Source organism: Dermacentor andersoni, chromosome 1 (genome assembly GCF_023375885.2).
Source record: "Dermacentor andersoni chromosome 1, qqDerAnde1_hic_scaffold, whole genome shotgun sequence".
Lineage (NCBI taxonomy): Eukaryota > Metazoa > Arthropoda > Arachnida > Ixodida > Ixodidae > Dermacentor > Dermacentor andersoni.
Window position 1 is genome coordinate 145,857,014 of NC_092814.1, and position 22,962 is coordinate 145,879,975.

The 22,962-nt window shown below is 44.4% G+C and overlaps 1 protein-coding gene across 2 annotated transcripts in view; it reads right to left on the bottom strand.

Moving 5' to 3' along the window:
• Nucleotides 1-22,962, bottom strand: part of LOC126546171 (tRNA methyltransferase 10 homolog B-like) — a 57,047-nt gene that overhangs the window by 18,759 nt on the left and 15,326 nt on the right. For both annotated transcript variants that reach the window (XM_055062119.1, XM_055062120.2), the window contains exons 6-7: nucleotides 19,996-20,148; nucleotides 1,614-1,728 (exon numbers count right to left, since the gene is read on the bottom strand). In XM_055062119.1, the coding sequence (XP_054918094.1) occupies nucleotides 1,614-1,728; nucleotides 19,996-20,148 (268 nt within the window). The remainder of the gene's footprint in view (nucleotides 1-1,613; nucleotides 1,729-19,995; nucleotides 20,149-22,962) is intronic.

Here is a 22,962-nt window from a genome sequence, read left to right on the forward strand (position 1 = left end):
GCTCGCAGGGGCAGGACCTACAATGCATAGGGAAATGAAAAGAAGCTTTGTTAGCTACAAATCGCTCATGTTCCCACGCCTGAAATGTTGACGCATCGGCCGGTTTGTCCGATATATATACCTTTCTGCACTTAAGCGGAGTCTCATACCCAAAGCCAATGGTGCCTCTGACATATGACATGGTATGCTTCTTTCCACAGGCAGGTTTCCTCGGAGGTGCTGAAATGCGTGGGCACAACCCAGCAAGTTTCCATGGTGTGAAAAACACAATAGGCACACTGGACTTTTTTGCCACATTCTTCAGGTTGTGCGCAACCCTGTGAACGTAGGGCACCACTTCTGGCTTTTTGTTCGTAGAACCTGCAGAGGTATTTTCCTGCCTTTCAATTTCTGAAGGAGGGTCTTGGACACAGCTGTCAAAAGTGAGCGAGGGAAGCCAGCCGCCTGTAGGTGCTCAATCTGGCAATTGAAGCTATCCTGAGCCAAGTGAGCACAAGACTTCGCCAGCACTGACTCAAGGTATTGTGTTGCAATCGCTCGTTTTACCACCTTTCTATGCACTGAATCAAATGGCAAGAGTTCTTGACGAGCACGTGGAGAGTATTTCCAGCAAATGTGCAGCCCACTAGAAAACATCTTGATATCTAATAACTGCAAAGTGCCATTGTCAGGAAGTTCATGAGTAAAGACTAAGCCTTTTCCCTGCAGTCTAAAGATGCTCAAAATTTCATAAACAGCACAGGTACTCAAATTCATTTCTCCGCTTCGATAAAAAGCAGTTCAGAGCCCCTTTAAACATTCCATTATGGCTCATGAATGTATGAGGTAACTGTGATTACTGGTGTATGACTGCCCAATAAAAAGAGCATGAACGCGGTGGCTGTGTGCTGGCCACTTCAAGTGCCTGCTGGCTAACCTAGCCACATGTACTTTGCTATTTTAGCAAAGCAACTTCTATTCCAAGTGAGATTCTACAATGCAAAAGGCATCGTCTCCAGCACAAAAGGTGTGGTACTGAGTGAGCATCTAGAGCAACTTATTGTATGATAACTTAAAGCAACCTAAACACAAGAGCGCTCCTTTATTGCCCAGCATTCAGACATCTCGATTTTCTGTATCTTTTTTTTATTTAGCCAGTAGGGAGTAATTTCTATACCGCAGTGCCCAAACACCCTCTGCAAAACAAACTGGCACACTACCAATAGGGAACCAGCACGTTTGCAAAATTAGACCCTGTGACCTCCACTAGCTCTAACAAGAGTTAAGCATGGAAGCTTTCTAATGTGTGAAGAAATGTAAGTTGTGTATTTGGGTTACATCATTTTTGCACCCTTGTGCCCATACACCCTCTCTGCAGGAGATGCAAGACATTTGATGTACCCCATTGCATCTGCTAATTGATACAGCCTACCTGATCTTTTACCTTTCTCACCCACACTGGTGCTTTAAATTTATAGATGGATATCATGATTATTTGAACTGACATTTAGATCTGTATTTCCATAACTTTTGCACTGCATTCAATTTGAAGTTTGCACCATTTACTCTTCTTGTACTGAAAGAGACTTGGTGGATGAAAGTGACTGATCAAGGTGAAATACAGAGTTACCTACCCTGGTTGACAGTAAGAATCTTGCAACCTGTGCCCCCACAGCGCTCCATAAATTCATCAATTGGTAGCTGTGCACACCGAATGCCTTCTGCCCGTGCACTGCTCAGGCTAATGTTCTGCACACGAAGAGGCACAACAAACAGGGGTTAAAAATGCTACACACACACTAGGAAATACTTTAGCTTCAATTACTGAACAGAAAAATGCAGAATTTAATTCAACTTGAAGGTTTGTCAAAAAATATTTTATTAGTTAGTTCCCAATACGTTTATTATTTAATGTACATCCAATGTAGTCTCTGTACTCCGACAGGTCTTCAAATTGTAGTGTCAAACCAAACGTGAACCAAAAAATGATATCTGAAACTATATTCTCTGAACATGGCAGAACCTAACCAAATTGTTATGAAAAAAACAAACAGTTCAAGCACAAAGTGTGACACAGAACCAAGAAAGGCAGTAGGCTAAACAAAACATTATTCCTTTGCCAGTCAGCACACAGCCATGCCAGCTGGGGTCCCTGGCAGAAATTTTTTACTGTTGCAACAGCATTCAAAAGCTTAACAATGGATTGTTTCGTCTATTCATCCATCCATTTCAATACACTGACAACTGTTGTTGTCATCAATATTATGCATTGTGCCGTCAAGCTGCTTCAACATCCTCATCCCCATTGCCACATTGCGAAGAAATGGAAACTTTGCCCACCATCACCATTACACTGCTGGCACTGAAAACCTGTTTATGCACGTATAGAGCTGCATTTTGGCCAACAAAGTGGTGCCAGGGAGCACATGTCTGTTTTGCATAGCCAAACAATAAATTACTACATAATACATGTACCAATATAATATTACTCTTGCCTCATAGGCATCTCTAAAGCACATAGAACTGCTAGTATATAATGGTCTCATAATTGAGGTGGAACATCCAAGTTGTTGCAACAAATGTGTTCAAAATGCACAGAGGCAAGCCAAATAATCACTTAACCTTTGAATACTACTGCCACTGGGATTTGAGCTCATGTCACTGCAGCAATGTGTACTTGTGAGCTGGACATGCTAACCACTGCGCTACAGAAAATCACTAGAGCCTGGTGATCTGTACAAGGTCTTGCACTTCACACAAATTCTAAAAGTGGTGACACCTGTGCAAGTATTTTGGCAGTCATAACAGACGGTACTGCAGCATATCAGGATGACAATGAGTGCATCACAAACAACTTAAGGCAAAGTTGAGCTAGTAGGAATTTAGACAAAGACATGTTCCAGTACGTAAAGAAAATGAAAAGAGGTTCAGAGGCAGAAGTACAACTGAAAAGGTAGAAGTTGTTCGTAGAAGTTGTTCTTGAAAAGAAAGTGGAATATTGCTGTGCAATTCATCATCATGGTCATGAAAATAGCATCAACAGCACAAATCGCCCTAATGTAACAATGACAATGAGCACATATCCAAATGGTGAATGCGCCAAGAATCAGTTGGCTGGTGGAAAACAATGCTGAAAGTAATGACGGCATCACGGCCAACGATGACATCGCAATGACAACAGCACAATTTCTTTTGCATAGTAGCTTGAAGGAATAGCAGTGGCAAAGAGCATAATAATTGGGCATTGAAAGTGCAGAGCAAAAAAGATCACCCTTTCGTGAGAGTCTTATTGGTTGCACTGGATCATTTTGCTCTGGACTGCCCTTGTAGCAACCTCTGTAGTGGTTAATCCTCAGCTGAGGAATTCAAAACGAGCCAATGAGGCTTTAAAGCAAGAAGCCTTTAATGCAGCAACTTATGAAAGGATGTTGGCTTACCGTGCACTTTAGTCATACTTGCTTTTAATTGCTACATTATTCATCAACTGCACTTCAACCCTCCAAACTCTCTATAACTGCTGTTTCCTGGCCATTCCCCAGCAGTCAAAGAACTCCATTATTTTAGGAACAAGCAAGCAATCAAATTAGAATATGGCGGTCTCCACTGTGGGAGAATGTTGCTAAATTAGAGGGGCCCTGAACCACTTTTCATTGAAGTCAAGAAATGCATTTGAAGTTAAGGTAGTCTATTTCAGAAATACTTTACCTCAAAATGTACTGCAATACATTCAGCAGAAGCAGCGTTATTGGCAATCAAACATGCCCATCGCGGTGCTCTCACTTCTTCAATACCTTGCACTGCAAAGGCTGCGGCGGAGTGGGGCGTGCCAACAACGCTCAGCCTACTGAACATCACTGTGGCAGGCAGCTAAAATTTGATTTTGGATGTTCACATAGATGCCACTACTTCCGATTTTGGTGCCTACAAGACACCAAACGTAAAGCTTCTGAGCCAAATGCGGTTGTTCTCAACGAGCCGCAGTGCGCTCAGCCAGTGGCCGTGGTATCTACGCTATGTAGCAGACCACAGCTACATGTAACTGTAGTGCGTATACACAACGTCTGCTTTGTGCACAACAGTGCCCGAGTGCACATCCGCACTCATATGCACCAGTCTGGCCATGCTACATGGTGCAGACCAGCAATGTCCTGCACCAGCTTGATCGACGGATATTAGCCACATCAAACTTGGGCATTTTGAAGCACTATCAATAGCTCAATACGAAGCAAAGTTTTCCAAGGCATCTAAACAGGAGCGGCCAGGAGTGAGCGCACACTAGCAAGTGTTCAAACCTTAAGTTTCACGTGGTTCAAGGCTAGCTGAGCATTCAAAACTAATTTAAATTAGTGAGACCCAACGGCTACAACACTGATAAGCAGGGTGGCCAAAGTTTCATTCTTATGCAGCCGGTTGCACGTGGGCCGACGATAGTCGTCTTCTTCTAGAAGTATGTAACTAGTTATCGAAATTCAAAAGCAGATTTTCACTTACTTCATCCTGTTTGTTAAGCTGAGCGAATAAATATACCCAGTAACAGTAGGAATAAGCACACTGATCCAAACACCCTTCTCCATTGATGTCAGCTATTGGCCAATAGCAGCCGCGTATGGTAACCTTGCCATATTATGAAATAAAGAAGCCAGAAAAGAGTGAGGAGCAGAGTTCTGTTAAAAAGAGAGCGTTTGAGAAACAGGTGACTTCGCACTCCAGTTGCATGCTCCACACCCACACTCGAATGCAAAACTTGGCTGAGATGTTCACAGCAGCATGTGCTATCCGCGGACTGCATTTCTTTCACAAAGCCCTAGGAGTAGCTCAGGACCCCTTTAATGACATAAGCTTGGAGCTTCTCTTTGTCACAGCCCGTGCTCCCGAAGCCAGTGGTCAGTTGTCTATCCAAGATGGCCTGTTCTATAAAATCAGTTACTCAGCTAGTGGAGCCCACTTCCTCCTTGTTGTGCCAGAAAGTCTGCGCAGTGACTTGCTGCGTGACACGCATGATTACCCAACATCCGATCATCATCTAAAGTTTCATATTCTCGGGTTTTATGTGCAAACACCACAATCTGATTATTAGGCATGCCATAGTGAGGAACAACAGAATTAATTTTGACCACCTGTGGTTCTTTAACCTATACCTAAATAAAGTAGACAAGCTTTTTTTTTTTTTTTGCACCTGTATCAAAACGTGGCCGCCATGGCCCGGATCAAACTCACAACCTCGAACTCAGCAACGCAACACTATACGCTCCTGACACTGCCCAGGCGGCATGTCCGAGCAGCGATCGTCAGCGCCTCTTGCGGCACCTTCCGTCAAAACTGACACTGACGGACCACGCTACTCACGCTGCCCACGCCGATCTGCCAACGTGATCGCATGTTCATGCCTGTTTTGAAACGAACAAATGGTGCAAGTTTTGCCATGTGGTTTCAGACCAATCTCAAGATTACATGGTCGGATACGCCCTGCCATTCGTCGTAAAGGGGAAACACTCTATGCTGCCGGGCACGTTCACAGCGTAAAAGAAGTCGCCGGTGTTACTGTGCTGGCGAAGTGTCACTCCCAGCAAGGCAAACACAACTGCTGCGTATCTCTGGCCTGAGTACACTCAACTATCATATTATGCTTTGATCAAGCAGCTCAATTGAGTGTGAAGGCATGGCTGAGCTTATTAAGCGTTAGGCGTAGGTGTTCTTATCCAACCATTTGAGTTACTGTAGACAAAATGTGTCCTTCCGTGGTGCTGTTTTGACACGCTTGCAAAACCTCATTTGCCAGGGATGATAGGGGCCATATCTTTTAGAATTATTACAAGGCTCTTTTAAACAACCTGCACAAAAATGTTATTAGACTGCTATGTTCTGCCAAGCAAGCGCGCAGTACTTTGTTTACACTCTAAAACAAAATTACACCCTTTGGGTTGTATCTTGCCACACAACAATAAACGTCATCTGTCTTGTCCGCATTTCCTTTCTTTAACCCAGTAACCCGGTACTTCCCAGTAACGAACGGCATGCGCGTTATCAGCATGGCATATCATTCCCAATAGGAAAGTGGCGGGCGCGGCGTTTTCAAGAAAGGAAACCCAAGCAAGGCAGATGACGACTATTGTTGTGTGGCAGATATACACTCTAAAGGGGGGGGTACCTTTGTCTAAGAGTATACAACTGCCGAGGCACCGGCACGACCTTGAGCCACTCCGTCCGCCAAGACTCGGGTGACCATACCCGGCAACCTGGACCCAAGCAGAGCCACACAGCGTGAAGTGCTCAGCGACTCATGCAAGCCAGAACACCTGCAGCCACCACGCAGTACGCTTCGTACAGCAAAATAAATAGCTCTAAAAGATATGGACAATTTGCAAAAATATGTAAGTCGGCTGCCCGGCAAAGACTCTTTCTCGACCAAAAACTTCAGTCTACTGACTACAATAATTTCTAATGCTATCCTCCAGGAAGGAAGTGCGAGCAAAAAACCACGGCCAGCCAGGAAATCTGTAGAGCCGGAGAGCAGGCAGCCCTGCACGGCCGTTATAGCCTTTGACGCAGCAGTACCGCCGTCCCCACGCTATTTTTTCCTGGGCTGTTTTCGATGTCTTGCACATTTGCCATCGTAAAACAGTGGTATGAGAACGTTTGCCCGCAGGACGGTGGCGCACGTGGTTCAGATGTTTCGAATCACAAGCAGTCATAACAACAATACGTGCACCAGCTGGATTCTACGCCGTCGACTGAAGTTGTATCATAGAATAAAGACCAACTTGTTGTATCATAGGTTGTATCAGTACCAGAGTTGCGCTCTCGACGCTACAGGTGGCACGGCCGTCGCCGGGAAACTCCACTGTCAGGAGCGTATAGCCACTAAAAGCTAATGTAGTGGGTGAGAGAATCCTGCTGTCACAGTAAACGAGTCAGGAGCCAAAGGAATCGCTGAAGTCTTCAGCTTTTTCAAGGGCTCAACATTCGTGCTGTAACTTTAGTGCTCTTGCGCCAGAAAACCCCATACAACATCGTCAACTTTCGAGTTTGGTTGTTATCTTAGGCAACTGAAGCAATACCCATAATAAAGGGAGAGAGACAGAAAAACAATCTGACATTAGTAATTCATCATCACCAGCCTAATTCATATCCACTGCAGGATGAAGATCTCTTCCAGTGATCTCCAATTACAACTGTATTGTGTCAGCTCGTTTCATCCTCTACGTGCGAATTCCCGAATTTCATCCAACCACCTAATCCTCTGCCATCCACAAGAGTAGTTCCCTTCTTTATTGCGCCCATTCTGTTATGCTAATAGGCAACTAGTTACCTGCTCTATGCATTACATGACCTGCCCAGCTCCATTTCTTCCACTTATCAAGAATAACAGCTACCCCACATTTGCTTTATAATCCACACCACTGTCTCCTAATGTCATGCGTATCATTTTAATGCGAATAGCATTCTTTGCCTACATCAGCCATGTTTTGAGCCTACCTATCTATCTAACTATCTGTCTATCTATCTATCTGTGCCTGTCTGTCTGTCTATCTGTCTATCTATGCTCCAATGTCGATCCAGTGACTCAAGCTGTCTACCTGCTTGGGCCACTAGGTATGTGCTCCTGGTCGTGATGCCGCAGTGGTCGTTCCATTGTCGTAATTCCAGCTTCGTGATCTTACTCTCCTCATGCCATTGTCGTCACGCCTTCTACTCCAACCAAATGGTTCAAGTTATCCAATAGCTTGGGCCACTAGGTATGGGTTCGAGATTGTGATGCCATTGTGGTCGTTGAATTGCCGTCAATCAAGCTTTATGATCCGACTTTTGTCATGCCGTCGTCTTCACGCCATCACTGCCACATAGTCGTCATCACACTACCATTTTATCACTGTCATCACTTAAGTAACTTCATCCCATTGTCGTCATACATACTGCTTTCGTCATTCCATCAACGTCAATCTTTCTGTCATTGTATCATAATCATTTTCTTGTCATTCAATTGTGTTTATGATGCCCTTTTCATGCTGTCATCATCAGACAGTTGCTATCAAGCCTGCATTGTCAGACCATCGCCATAATGCCATCGTGGTCGTGCCATCGTCACTACAGCTTCGTCATCTCACTCTTGTCATGCCATTGTCATCATATGCTCGTAGTCCTCCCATTGTCATGCTTTAGCAGAATATAATGTTGGGCAAGTTGGTGCATTGCTTTAAAGAAAAATTTGTGGCATAAAATAAGTGACAGGAAACACAAGAAGGACAGTATAGGATGCCAGTATCCTGTTCTATCCTGTCTGACATCCTATCCTGTCCCTCTCGCGTTTCCTGTCACTAAATTAACGCCACAAATCTTTCGTTAAAGAGAGCAGCATTCTGGGCAAGTTGGTAATCCAGTACTCAAATGATATGGCACAACAAAAAACTACACGGACGTAAGAGAAGACGACACACCAAGCGCAAACTTTCAACGAAGTTCAACTTACTAAGTTTCACTTACTAAACTAAACTTACTAAACTAAGTTTCAACTAAGTTTTATGGCTTTCGTTAAAGTATTGTCATGCCATCACCGTAATTCATTCTTTGTCGTAGCGTTGTCAGGATGCCGTCACAGTCATTTGTTCGTCATCATTGCAATTTCAACATCCGACTCTCGTCATGCCATCACCGCCATACTGCTATCATGCAATCGTCGTCACACTGCCGTTCCACCATCGTCATCACTTCAGTATCGTCATCCCATTGTTGTCATGCCGTCGTCGTCATACCACCTTCGTTGATTCATCGAAGTCATTCCTTCTTCAACATTCTATCGTGATTACAGTCAAACCCGATTATATCGAACCCGTTTACATCGAATTATTCCATATATCGAACAATTTCTGGACATGGTATAGTTACAAAGAGTATATAAAGCAAAAATTACGCTTACATTAAACAAAAATAGCAGCGACTCCCGATATAGCGAACATCAAGTGGCGGAAAAGTGCCCCCAGAAGTTGGCTTTCCCTTGTGGTGGCAGGGAAATCCGGCGGCGCGACTCCATCCAGCCACTCTCCCTACCGTGACTGAGCTGCCTCAGGTGAGCCGTCGACACCCCTTGCAAAAGATTATCCTGGCACGCCCACAACGCTTCCTCAGACAGCCAATCAGAGGCTCTTGTGCACGCGTCGTGCAAGATGGCGAAAGTGCAATTTGTCACGCTGCTTTTCTGGTCCATTGTGTTTGCACCTTGTGGGCTTTCTCCTGCAGTGTTGCCATGATGAAGTGGCAGAATTCGCCTTTCGTCGTGAAGCTCGACATAAATCGGGTCGAACGAGGTGAGAAGTCGGATTTCCCCACAGCGTGCAAGATTCCGAGGAGCACTCTCAGCACGATCTTGAAGAATAAGGGGGAGATTAGGCTAAGGCGGCCAAACTCGCGACCCGGTGCCCGTGGCGCCTGATGCGTACGCATGGCTGTGTACAAGTGGTTCATCCGAAATTGCTTCAGGCTTGCCGGCTTTCACGTGCTCGGTGATGACTGTAAATTCTGATGAATGCAACGAAGCTGTTGTCGGTGTTGCCAAAGTTTGGAGCAAGCTGTCAGAATTTCCGGAAGCTGTTGACGAATCAAAGGTGGACGAGTTTGTGAGTGCAGATGATGGTGTCGCAACAATGGGAGAGCCCGAAAACGAAGACTACATTGTCGACATTGTACCGACCACAAGTGAAAGTGGGCGCAATAAGGAAAGCAACAACAGTCCTTTGCCCACATCCTCCGAAGTGATTGGTGCACTCACACTAGTCCGGTGCTTCTGTGCAAATGCAGAAGGTTGCGGCCTCAGCTGCTCTGACTGCTTAGACAATGTGGAGAAGTGTGTGCGTTGCAGGCAGCGAAATTGCCCAAGCAGAATAACATGCAGGGGAGGTATTCTGTAAGAGTCCACCTAGTGAACATGTCCATTTCGTCTGCTGCTCAAGTGCTGACTAGCTGTGGCGTCTGGTTGCTGCGGAAGCGCAGCCAAGCCCAGCCAATAAGAGCTTCAACAGCAGAAGAAATGGACGCGTCCACTGGGTGGACTCCTATAGAATACTTCCCCAGGACTATTTCATGCGAAACTAAGCTACTTTCATCAATAAATTGTTGTTTTTGACGAGTTTGTGAGTGCAGATGATGGTGTCGCAACAATGGGAGAGCCCGAAAACGAAGACTACATTGTCAACATTGTACCGAGCACAAGTGAAAGTGGGCGCAATAAGGAAAGCAACAACAGTCCTTTGCCCACATCCTCCAAAGTGATTGGTGCACTCGCACTAGTCTGGTGCTTCTGTGCAAATGCAGAAGGTTGCGGCCTCAGCTGCTCTGACTGCTTAGACAATGTGGAAAATTGCGTGCGTCGCAGGCAGCGAAATTGCCCAAGCAGAAGAAAATGCAGGGGAGGTATTCCGTAAGAGTCCACCTAGTGAACATGTCCATTTTGTCTGCTGCTCAAGTGCTGACTGGCTGTGGCGTCTGGTTGCTGCGGAAGCGCAGCCCAGCCAATCAGAGCTTCAACAGCAGAAGAAATGGACGCGTCCACTAGGTGGACTCTTACAGAATACTTCCCCAGAACTATTTCATGCGAAACTAAGCTACTTTCATCAATAAATTGTTGTTTTTGACGACTTTGTGAGAGCAGATGATGGTGTCGCAACAATGGGAGAGCCCAAAAACGAAGACTACATTGTCGACATTGTACCGAGCACAAGTGAAAGTGGGCGCAATAAGGAAAGCAACAACAGTCCTTTGCCCACATCCTCCGAAGTGATTGGTGCACTCGCACTAGTCCGGTGCTTCTGCGCAAATGCAGAAGGTTGCGGCCTCAGCTGCTCTGACTGCTTAGACAATGTGGAGAAGTGCGTGCGTCGCAGGCAGCGAAATTGCCCAAGCAGAATAACATGCAGGGGAGGTATTCTGTAAGAGTCCACCTAGTGAACATGTCCATTTCATCTGCTGCTCAAGTGCTGACTAGCTGTGGCGTCTGGTTGCTGCGGAAGCGCAGCCCAGCCCAGCCAATCAGAGCTTCAACAGCAGAAGAAATGGACGCGTCCACTAGGTGGACTCTTACAGAATACTTCCCCAGGACTATTTCATGCGAAACTAAGCTACTTTCATCTATAAATTGTTGTTTTTGACAAGTTTGTGAGTGTAGATGATGGTGTCGCAACAATGGGAGAGCCCAAAAACGAAGACTACATTGTCGACATTGTACCGAGCACAAGTGAAAGTGGGTGCAATAAGGAAAGCAACAACAGTCCTTTGCCCACATCCTCCGAAGTGATTGGTGCACTCGCACTAGTCCGGTGCTTCTGCGCAAATGCAGAAGGTTGCGGCCTCAGCTGCTCTGACTGCTTAGACAATGTGGAGAAGTGCGTGCGTCGCAGGCAGCAAAATTGCCCTAGCAGAAGAAAATGCAGGGGACGTATTCTGTAAGAGTCCACCTAATGAACATGTCCATTTCGTCTGCTGCTTAAGTGCTGACTAGCTGTGGCGTCTGGTTGCTGCGGAAGCGCAGCCCAGCCCAGCCAATCAGAGCTTCAACAGCAGAAAAAATGGACGCATCCACTAGGTGGACTCTTACAGAATACTTCCCCAGGACTATTTCATGCAAAACTAAGCTACTTTCATCAATAAAATGATTGTATAAATGATATGTGCTTTTATGACATCCAATTATTTAGCACGCTTATATCGAATTATGCTCTATATCAAACTGATAGGCGTTTTTTGTGAGTTCGATATAGCCGAGTTCAACTGTATACTGTTATCATTCAATTGTGATTATGCCGCTATTGTCATGCCATCGTCGTCACAAAGATGCTATCATACCATCTATGTCACGCCATCATCGTCATTCCCGCTTCTTTATCCAATTGTCATTCTACTGTCATCATCACAACATTGTCACCATCTCACTTCCCTCGTCCTCATGCCTCCATGCACGTGGGAGACTTTGGCAAGTGAATGCCACAGCATAGTGGAACAATATAAGGGTATGTGGTATATGGCTGAAGCAACGGAGGTCTCAGAATTACCACTACACATGTTAAATAAATTTGACTTCAGAAACAGTGTACGTCGCTACACTGCTTGATTGCTATTCACATTACCGTCGACAGTCATCATGAGATGAGTATTTTTTTTTCTTCATTCCATTTCTCACTGCGCAGTCCTCAGCTTTTTCTAAAGCATCTTTGTTATCCAAGTTCCTACCCCATATGCTGCAACCGGTAGAATGAAGCGCAATCATATAATCTTCATTTCTCAACCATAGGGTAAGCTGCCAAGTAATGACTTGGGAGCACCTGCCTGCTGTACATGCTCTCACTCACTTTTACTTAGAAAACTTCCTTCTCACAACCCAGTTTCCTTGCGACTAATTGGCCTAGCTAAATGTAAACTTGCACAGCTTCTAGAGGATGACTACCAATCACAATTCTTGTTCTCTCATGAGGATAATGAACATTGCTAGTTACTATTGCATTGCTAGTTACCAAGAGTAACTAGCAATACCACCGTCATTGTTAGTTACCAAGAGTAACTAGCAATGTATTAAAGCCCCTACACCAGAATTATGACACAGCTGTTAAAGGAGAATTCCACAACAATTCTCATTCTCAGCTCTGATCTTCGGCAGGCAGGCGTCTCGGCCGTGGCTGCGCATGACGGTAAGCTTCGCTGAACGGATACACAGCCCCCACCCTACTTTAGGGGTAATCTGCCGCATGTGCAAAGAGTGGGTTTGCTGAGATGGCGTGGCATCAAGTAAGTCGTCTTCCACCGCGTTTAGTATTGGAGGTTGTGTAATCACAAGTTTCAGTGACTCGTTGGAGCGAGAAGAAGATGAAGCATTCGCTCCCCACTGCCAGCACTTTTCGTGATAGCGTCATCTCAGTGCCGGCGATGCTATCAGCCGCGGAGGCGGAGGGCACGCAAGAGCGTGGCTGGCTTCGCTTAATTCGTACTGCCTATGTGAAAATATCAGCCCACACAGCTGATAGCGTCGCCCGTACTGGGACAACACTATCAGCCACGGGGGGCTTCTCTTAATTATTACCGCCGATGTGAAGATATCGTCGACATATCATGAAACCGTACGTTTGTCAAAGACTCCTAAATTCATCAAAATGAATTGTTTTCTGATTCAAATTTAATTTTTTCGATTGCCCGATAATTCGGAAAATTCTGCAGCCCCTTTCTGTGTAAGAAAAATCGATCAGAGACTGTACGAATTTGCATAAAAGGTCGGATTTCAATAAAAATAAATTTCAACATAACGAAGCAAATTGTCGATTGTACCTACTTCGTTATATCGAGGTTTAACTGTATATGTGTGTGTGTGTGTGTGTGTGTGTGTGTGTGTACATATATATATATATATATATATATATATATATATATATATACACACACACACACACACACACACAGTAGAATCTCATTAATTCAAACACCAAGGCGACAAGAAATTAATTTGAATAAAACAGAGTTCGATTGAAGGACAGCCCCTTTAAATATACTGCCCAATCAATTGGGCGGTACAGCGGGCAAAACTAAAACCATCACTGGGCTTGCATTGAAAGGTCATATCTTTCCTCAATCAGCACGCAAGTCCATGAGCGATAAGATCACACCATTTGCTGATCGTGAAAGGGTGAGCCGAGAAGGATGATGGCTTGATGCACGCTGTCCTCCCAAGCGCCCAATGTTGCAGATGACATGATCGAGCGTGCGGTAACGTAATGCCGCTCTACCTGCTCTGGTTCAGTCTCCGCTTCAAACGCGTCTCCCCTTGTCATTTTTACGGCATGTAACATTATGGCAGCTAGCGAAGCATGGAATCTTCACCTTTGGCTCGAGTTTTTCTGAAAAGCGATGCACTGGATGGAGAAATTTTGTTCAATCTTTCTCTATTCAAACACATACGACTTTGTTGGGACCAACAGAGCAGTTCAGATTATCCATGAATTCAAATTATTGGAATTTCACTGTACGTACAAATAAATTGCAGCAGAAACCATTCCACAATGAATGTCAATATTAATGCGATTAACATTAAAGAAATGTAGAGACACACTGTAGTGCTAAATCCTTCGCTTCTGTGTAGCCAATTTCTTCCATTTTCTGTTACCGACATCTTCACTTTTCTGTAGCCCAACGCTCCTTGTTCAATGCACGCTATGGTTCCATTTTCTACACTTTGCTACTGATGCCAAATTTTTTGCTTCTCTGTTGCAGACTTCTTTATTTCTTGCTTTTTGTTTTGCTTATCTATCCGAGCGCCTACACAGTGGCATGAATGTCCAAAAGGCCAAGATTGGCCAAGAATGTTCACATACCTAGTGTCACATGCCAAATTGCATATACCCAGTGACCCAAGTTGTCAATTCCTAAGTTGTCTATTCAGTCAAGTACCCAGTGATCCAGGTGGGCACAAAAGAGTTTAGACACCCACAGACATACCGAAAAGTGCGTGAAATTCTCAAAAAATGCCAATCGCATTAATACGTTTAGTGAGGAAAGGATAACAAATGCCAAATCCCAACAAAAAAGCAAAGCATGCACTTGTCCTGTACAAACCCAATATACAGGCAGAGAACACTTAAACCGACTACTAAGCAGCATCTGCTCTCCTTGCTGGCGTCAACACCACATTGCTTCATGCTGCACCTGCAGAGCCTGGTGTCAGCAAGAAGCAGATGAAGACTAAGGTCTGATAATGTCAGCAAGGTGCGCGTATTGTCCTAAGCAATGGTGGTACCTTTTAAATGTTTTCCGTGGTTTTCTCTATAGCGAGGTGCCTTCGCCTTTCGCCATACAGCTCAGATCACTTATAATGTAACTTCTTATAGTGCAGGACTGGGTATAATGCAGTCTTTCCCGACTTCCATGTATCTTCCCACAACAGAACTATATGCATACTGCTTATAGTGCAGCCATGCTAGGTGAAATACCCGTTATAATGTGATTGCCAGAAAATTCCATAAACAAGCGAGGCAGCAAGCACACTTCTCAATGAAGTGCACCGGCAAGAGGGAGGGTGACGATTGCAATGCAGAGGAGGAGGTGGAGACGCGGAGTGACCCAACAAATAAAGAATGGAGGGGGGGGGGGGGGGAATGTGGCAGCAGTGTGCTAGCTCAGCAAGAACACGGAAGTTGCCTGGGCAACGAAGAAGCCTTTTGCTCTGGCTGTTTGTCAACACCTTGCAGTCCACACTGGACACGTGCTCATTGTCACTCTTTGGCTCTTCAGGTTGTGTACAGAAAGTAAATACAGTTGCCTACTGATTTTTTTCGGACACAGACAAGTACTCAAAAATGTCTGAATTATCGAGGCGGCTAGAAAAACAAATTTCGACAGCAAAATCAATTTGTTGTTTATTTCACCACAGAAAAATTGGTAGATAGCACGTGTGTTTTGCGTTCACCTGTTGTCATGCACATCATTATGCATCTGACCCCAACTCCGCGACGGTGTAAACTGTGTTCCCCAGATTTATCAGTTCAGAACATTGTCCATAAATGTGAGCTTTCACCGTTCCTACCAGTATGCGTGCTTAAGGACTTCTGCTATGCGTGTTCGTGGTAGTTGCCAGCTGATGACCCATAAACCCCACTTCCCATGCACTGCCGTCAGTTAAGCCTTTGCACATGATTTCACACCAGATCTTTGTGCATTCATCTACAGGTACAAACATACATCAATGGTGAGTGTCCCTTGAACAGCATGCCCCTCGACATTCCCACTCAGCATCTCTAGCTAGGCCTAACAAGCACCGCCTCATTGGGAGTTGGTGGTCAAAGTTGGAGTTTGATGTAAAGTCAATGAAATGCTTTGCAGTAGCTGTGCAGTACTTGAAAAGCGGAGGAACCTCACCAACGAAAGTAAGGGCAACTCCTAGTCATATGCTTCGATTCCCAGGTACTCGCAGGTGCTTGGTCTATGTGTTTTGTACATGCACAGCCTGTGAAAATTGTTGTCTTGGTTATATAGTGCGGTACGACTTATAGCGCGAAAATTCCCGACTCCAGCCACTGACATTATAGGTTGTCTATGCTGTAGTTACTACACTTTATGTTTTTATTGCTGTTTTTAAATGTGATGCTCAGGAAATGAGGTGCGTCCCTGCTCAATCAAAAAGTTTCTATGCTTTTTCATAAGTACAGTACTTATTTGCTTGCCATCTCTGTGCATGCACCATGGTGGGTACAGTCAAACCTCGATATATTAAACATGGATATATCAAATTACTGCGTATATCGAACACTTTCTATATCAACTGGAAAATCACATGCATTTTTAATTTTTTTTATTTCGAACAGGGTGGAACATAAAATGGATATATCGAACTCTGTCTCCCCAGACCGCATGCGCTCTATTGACTGGCGATGAGCTTTCCTGCAACTTTCGAAGATCGCGGTAGCGCGATGGACGTTCCTGACTGCTAACACAGTATAGCTGCACACATTGATCACGCCGACCGAGGGCGTCATTTGAATGTAGTGGCGTACGCAAGCGCCGGCTTCGCTAGTTCGATGTCAACAACGCATTGCATTTGCCGCACTGACTTCTCCTCGGTGCTGCACTCTGCGCCTGCCACGCCTCGCGAGGACTGTCCGGTTTGCATCCACAAAGACCCGCGACAGCGCGCACTCACTGGGCTCACTCACAGATGCCTTGGAAGACGCCACTTAATACTTTGTTACTGACAGTGTTCCAAAATACTTCAAGTGACGATCATGGAGATCGCAGAAGTAGTGGCCAAACGAAGACTCTGCCGAGGTTGAACCTGAAAGCGCTGATGTTGCCCCACTCCCGACTTCAACTGAGGCTGTAGCTGCTTTGGCCCTTCTACGCTGCTACTGTGGCACGGGCTATTGCTGCATCGTTTAGACTATGTTGAGGACTATGCGTTTAAGAGGAAGCTTTAGCTCGGGCTCAACTCCGTCGCGGCCTATTCAAATACTACATGTAAAACGCAAAAATGCTTTTCTGAGGTAACCCTGGAGCGATTTTAATGAAATTTGTTGCATTTGAGAGATGAAGGTAAATTCTAGTGACTGTTGCAAGCGGAATCTCGATTTAGGGCCTGAATTTTGTCAAAAAAATTTTCGAAAATTCGGAAGTTAGAAAAAATGGAAGAACAAAGTTTACAAATTAATAGCTCTGCAACAAAAACAGATATTGTGGTTCTGTAAACGGCATCTATTAGATCATTCAAAGCCGACAAATTTTATATGTCAATTTATATGCTGCGTGAATTTGTGACGTTGTGTACAAGGGTTTTGCAAAAGCTGTATTTCCATATTACTAAATTTTTGAGGATTTATGTGTAACGTATCAATTTTGTCCGCTTTATACGTACTATTAGATGCAATTCACAGAACTGTGATACCATTTTTTATTGCCGAGCTACAGAGTTGTAAACTTGAGTTTCGTTTTCTTAAAATTTTTGCTATTTGACAAATTTCATACAATATTGACAGCCTAAATCAAAAATCCGAAACTAACAGTCACTAGATTTTAAGTTCTTTTAAATGCAACAAACCTCATCAAATTTGATGCAGTGGTTGCCGAGAAAAACTAATTCTCCTTTTACATGTACTTAGATAGGAGCACTCGAGCTAAAGCTTCCTCTTAAGCACGGGGCTGCCAATAAGAAGCAGGCTACACTGCTGCAGTACTTTCAGCCAAATAAATACATAAATACTTTGTGCGAAGCTACGAGTGAGTATTTACTGCGCCCCGATTGAGGCGCGATCGGAGATTGTTGTTCGGAGCACACATTCAGTTGTGCAGCGCGCAATTGGCCTAAGTTGCGCCGACTTCGCGCGCCGACTCACGGCTGACGTGCTCCTGGCGGACGAAGTCGGCACGGCCTAGGCCAATTGCACGCTCTGAACAGTGATCCCCGATCGCGCCCATGGTTCGCTGAGTGATTTGCAGAAGTTCTTGATGCATTTTTTACATGATTTTATATATTGAATTCTGGCTATATCAAACTATTTCGTGATCACTGCACTGTTTGATATATCGAGGTTCAACTGTATTAGTTTTCTCCATTCATTTTATAAATGTGTCCCAATAAAGTTGCTTGATTACTGTCCCAGCTATCTTACATTTATGTCAAAATAAATGTTGCATACTTTCATGCACTCATTATTAAACATCTTGTTAATAATATTACAAGACATCAATTATATTAACTGATAATGTTGACAATACAAAGCATTGCACGATGCGTGCCTCTTCACAGAAGGTTTTGTATTGTGCGCATGACTTACGAATATATGTTCACCTTTCCTTGCATTACTTTGCCCTAAAGAATAGAAAAATTTGTTACAGATGATCCCAAAGCCAGGCATCAATTTCCAGCTAGAGAAAATGTGTATGCTTCCTGCAGCTACTACATAAAGTTTCTAGACTTGAGATCCCATAAAGCACCAAGTCCTGTGTCTGACATGCAAGTGAGGTCATCTCTAATTCTTCCCAATAAAAACTTACACACATGCACTAGTCATTGAGAACCATGTCATCTCATCCTAAATTATGCAGAGAATTTTTCCTTCAGATTATACACTCAGTGTAGCCTTCACGTGGCTTACTCTTGTTAATACACAGTAGGCAGCAGTGCTTTTAATGTTACAATCAGATAATAAATGTTGAGGATTTATGTACCAAAGATGTCCTGTGGGCTACGAGGGATGCCATAGAAGAGGACTCCAAATATATTTAACCATCTGGGCATCTGTTAGTTAATCTGAACTGATAGCGCATGCCCTGCATTTCTGAAATATGAAAAACTAGGCATAATTGTGATAAACAAGTTGCACATTTCCAAAATGGCTATCTACAGAAAATTGCAAGGAAAATCTCAGCTCATATGAAACAGGGAACCGGTTAGGCCTTTCAGGTGCCAATTAATTCTGTTGATTGAAAAGTTATTTTCACCCCATGTCTTGCACCTTCATAATCATGAAGAGCATACAGCTGCAACATAGATTAAGAATTTTCAATTCTTAAGGGAGTTTTGTCAAGTTTACAGAATGTGGACTCTATGCGAAAACTCATTACAGGAACATCAGATATGAGAACATTAACTATTTAATGTCTAGCAGGCTTGAAAAGCAGAAGGCACATCCAGACACATGAAAATTATGCCTGGTGCAACACATGAAAAACAATAAACTAAGTGAAACCACTACATACGACATACTCACACTGAGCAAGAACACGGAATTGTCTACGTTCCAAGTATTTTTACTAACATACTTTGCACATGTTATTAGAACTTGCAGCACATTTACGATCAGAAGTGTTTCACTGAAAAGGTACAGTAGACACAAAAATGGAACATGAACATGAACATGGAAGCGCTGTGCGTTGTGTCTAGTACATCTCTGCAGTGCTGCATCCCAATAAGGCAACATTATTCTAGTCTACTGTAAACAAACCACAGCTGGACCACTGCCACAAGCAGCATGCTAAAATTTTATCTGCAATGAAGACAGAACTGTAAGGCCCAAATTTGATTAAATAAATTAGTGTAAGCATGCAGAATGCTCAACTCCGTTTGATACCATTCTGAAATTGTTGTCGTACGACAATGTGCATTCGTAAAATAATACATATGTACTAAAAGCAAGAACTTACAGAAAGCCAACACTGAATTGTTACTTACCTACTATTAAGAAAAAAAGAGTGAAGCCATGTATTTTAGTTTTGACATCCTTTTTGCTAGAATGGCATTTTCCAACCTTTTCTGAAAGCAACAAGCTTCCAAAAATTACTCAAGATACTGCTTTATGTAAATGAATGCCGAATGTAGGCTCCAATAGGCCTCCTAGAGGGGGGGGGGGGGGGGGGGGGTCTGTTAATGGGACATAAAACATGAAAACTGAGTTATTGCATACAACATGAAGGGGCAAAAACCTTAAACAGGAAGAAAACACTGTCAGAATATTCTGTCCTTAACATATCATAAGCAAGCAAGAATAATGCTGCCAATACCTTATGAACAGTTTCATCCACAAGGCCCCCAATGACGTAAACAGTGTTGGATCCCAGGGGTGTAATTGGGAGGGCCTCAGGTGCATCTGGACTCAGGTAGAGCAGCGACTCCTTAGGAAACAGCCTCACATGACTTTCTGCCCTCATCTCCACCTATTGAAAAAAACAAAAAAAAACTATTAAGCGCCTAAAGCAGCTAGTTCAAAAACAGCAAACAACAAAGGAAGTGCACAGACAAAAAGACATGACTGACATGACATAAAAATATGTAAACAGGTGGAAGTAGAGTATACACTGCAGGTGTAGAGAAAACTCCGTACCAAAGCTACAACAGCAGCTCAACAGAGCTCAGAAAGACCTACATGATGTCATCCACAGCATACATGGAAAATTGAAATTAATTTTGGTGTCCCTTTAGATTCACGATGAAGTTCTTCAGGCAAGTGTTGATGCTTTTGTTTCTAAATGAGTGTGGCATGCACATGTACATGTGTATGCAAGTGTGTTTTCTCATCTTCCTTTTTAGGACAGTGTTCTGTTGTTTTGTATACTATATATGCTGCGATTTGTGTCTGTATTTGTTTCATTTTTGCAAATTTTGTAATCACTTTTCTTTTGTAACCTATTCTGCTAAAAGCCCCAGTGGGGACTGCGGTACCAATAACTCAATAAAGGGACCAACAAATGACCAGAAGGTGTCATGCAATTATGGTAGAAATTATGTGATTGTGATTCACATTAACATTATATTAGTAATATATATTGTAGTAATATATTATTAACGTAATCGAATGCTAGCGATTCAAAATGTAAGGTGCCCAAAATTTTGGACACCTTACAGAGTACTGTGCGATAATTCGGACTCCGACTGCATGACTGTATGCTAATACAGTTAAACCTGGATATAACGAAGTTGACAAAAGCTAGCAATTTTTCGTTACATGCAGGTTTTCGTTACATGCAGGTTTCGCGTGAAGGCTCGTACGAATGATGCAGAAACGAAACCAAATAGCTCAATATATCCGTGAAGGTGAACTCACCCTTCAATCATTTATTTTACACTAAAAAACTGCGTAATTTCCGCTTGCTTCTTCGGCACGAGTGTAGGCACAACACGCCGCTCCAAAGAGGCTAAATCGTGTAGAGCTTCTTCATCGTCGAGCGAGCCGACGAAACGGCGCATAACGTCCATTGCATTCATCACCTCCTTTGCAGTAGGCACGTCACACGGATCTGCCTCACAAGCACCATCATCACCGCCATCCGGATTTTGCACGCTTTCAGCTACTGCTGCATCAGACATTTCTTCTGTGGTCACGGCGGCGTTGTCGGCAAACAAAAAGTCAGTCAGTTCAACGTCGTCGGGTACACCACCGTTAGTACATAGCTCGTTCCACGCTTCGGCCACATTGGACGGAGTAGAAAGGTCTTCCTCCTCCTCGTCGGCACCAGCCCGTGCGTTTTTGGCTATTCCGGCCTTTAAAAAGCAATTCGCGATAACTTCTGCCCTGACCTCTTGCCAGGAGGCAGCAAGCATCTCGACTGCTTGATAAATGTCGATCTTCATCTCCCGTTCCAGACGTATGTCGAGAAGTATTTTCAGGATTAGTCGGCGCCGGTAACAGCATTTAAAACTGTTAATAACCCCTTTGTCCAGGGGTTGTATTAGGGACGTGCAGTTGGCCGGGAAGTAATGCAGTTCGATGTTCGACAGCTGCAGGCCCTCGACGTGGTGCGCCGAGCAATTGTCCAGCAGTAGGCAAACTTGACGGCCTTGCCGCTTGACGTCCTGGTTAAATTCCTTTAACCACTCAGAAAATATTGGCCGAGTCATCCACGCTTTGGAATTCGCCACATACTTCACGGGCATACGCTTCGTTCCCTTAAAACACCTGGGACGGGCACTTTTGCCGACAACTAGCGGGACTCGCTTGTCTGTGCCGTCGAGGTTGGCACACAGCAGAATCGTTATGCGGAGCTTGCTCTGCTTTCCACCGCGGCAGTCATCGCCTTTTAACGCTAGCGTGCGGCCCGGAAGCATTTGATAAAATAGAGCTGTCTCGTCGGCATTGTAGACATCAGCCGCCTCGAAGCGACTCAGGATTCCAGGCAGCTTGTCAGCCACCCACGAAGCAGCAGCATCGCTGTCTGCGGAGGCAGATTCGCCGCTGATTACTCTTCCGACGACACCGTGCCGGCTCTTAAATCCCTGCAGCCACCCGTTGCTTGCCTTGAAATCGTCATGACCCAAGATACACGCAAAATCCTTTGCCTTCTGTTGCAAGATCGCGCCACTTATGGGTACATTTCTGGCTCGCGTGTCCAAAAACCACGTGAACACTGCCTTGTCCACATCAGTGTATGTGGACAGCTTCAGTCTTTTTTTCTTCGAGCTTGTTCCCGACTCCACTGCGTTTCTGATGCTGTGTTCCGCACTCAAAATCGTTGATAGTGTGCTCGCTGGAATGCTGAAACGGGTGGCAACGTCCTTCTTCTTCTCGCCCGCGGAGACTGCATTTAAAATTGCGAGTTTGTCTTCAAAAGACAGAACTTTTCGTTTTCTGGCAGTAGAACTCATCACGACCAACCGACGACGCAGTTAGAAGCGGAGACGCACGACTACACGCCGACAGGCAGGCCTAGCACCTCCAAAACAAGTCGGACAAACCAGTACCAGAGCACAGTTGACACACGCACACGTGCAGAACGCAGGACAACACTCAAGATGGCGAATGCAACGCATCCATAGAGAAAGAAAAAAAAGTGACGGATATCGCTCGTCATCGCCCTCCCCCTCTCCCTTCCGGCGCCTTGGCAATGAAAGAACCGGCCATCAGCGTTGCTTTTCAAGTGAATTCTTACACATAAGTGTGTCTAAGCCGTTGAAACAAATGAAAATCACAAAATAAGAATGCTTGTCCTCAAATCCATACGAAACAAAATAATTCTGCAAGAGAAATCAGCTGC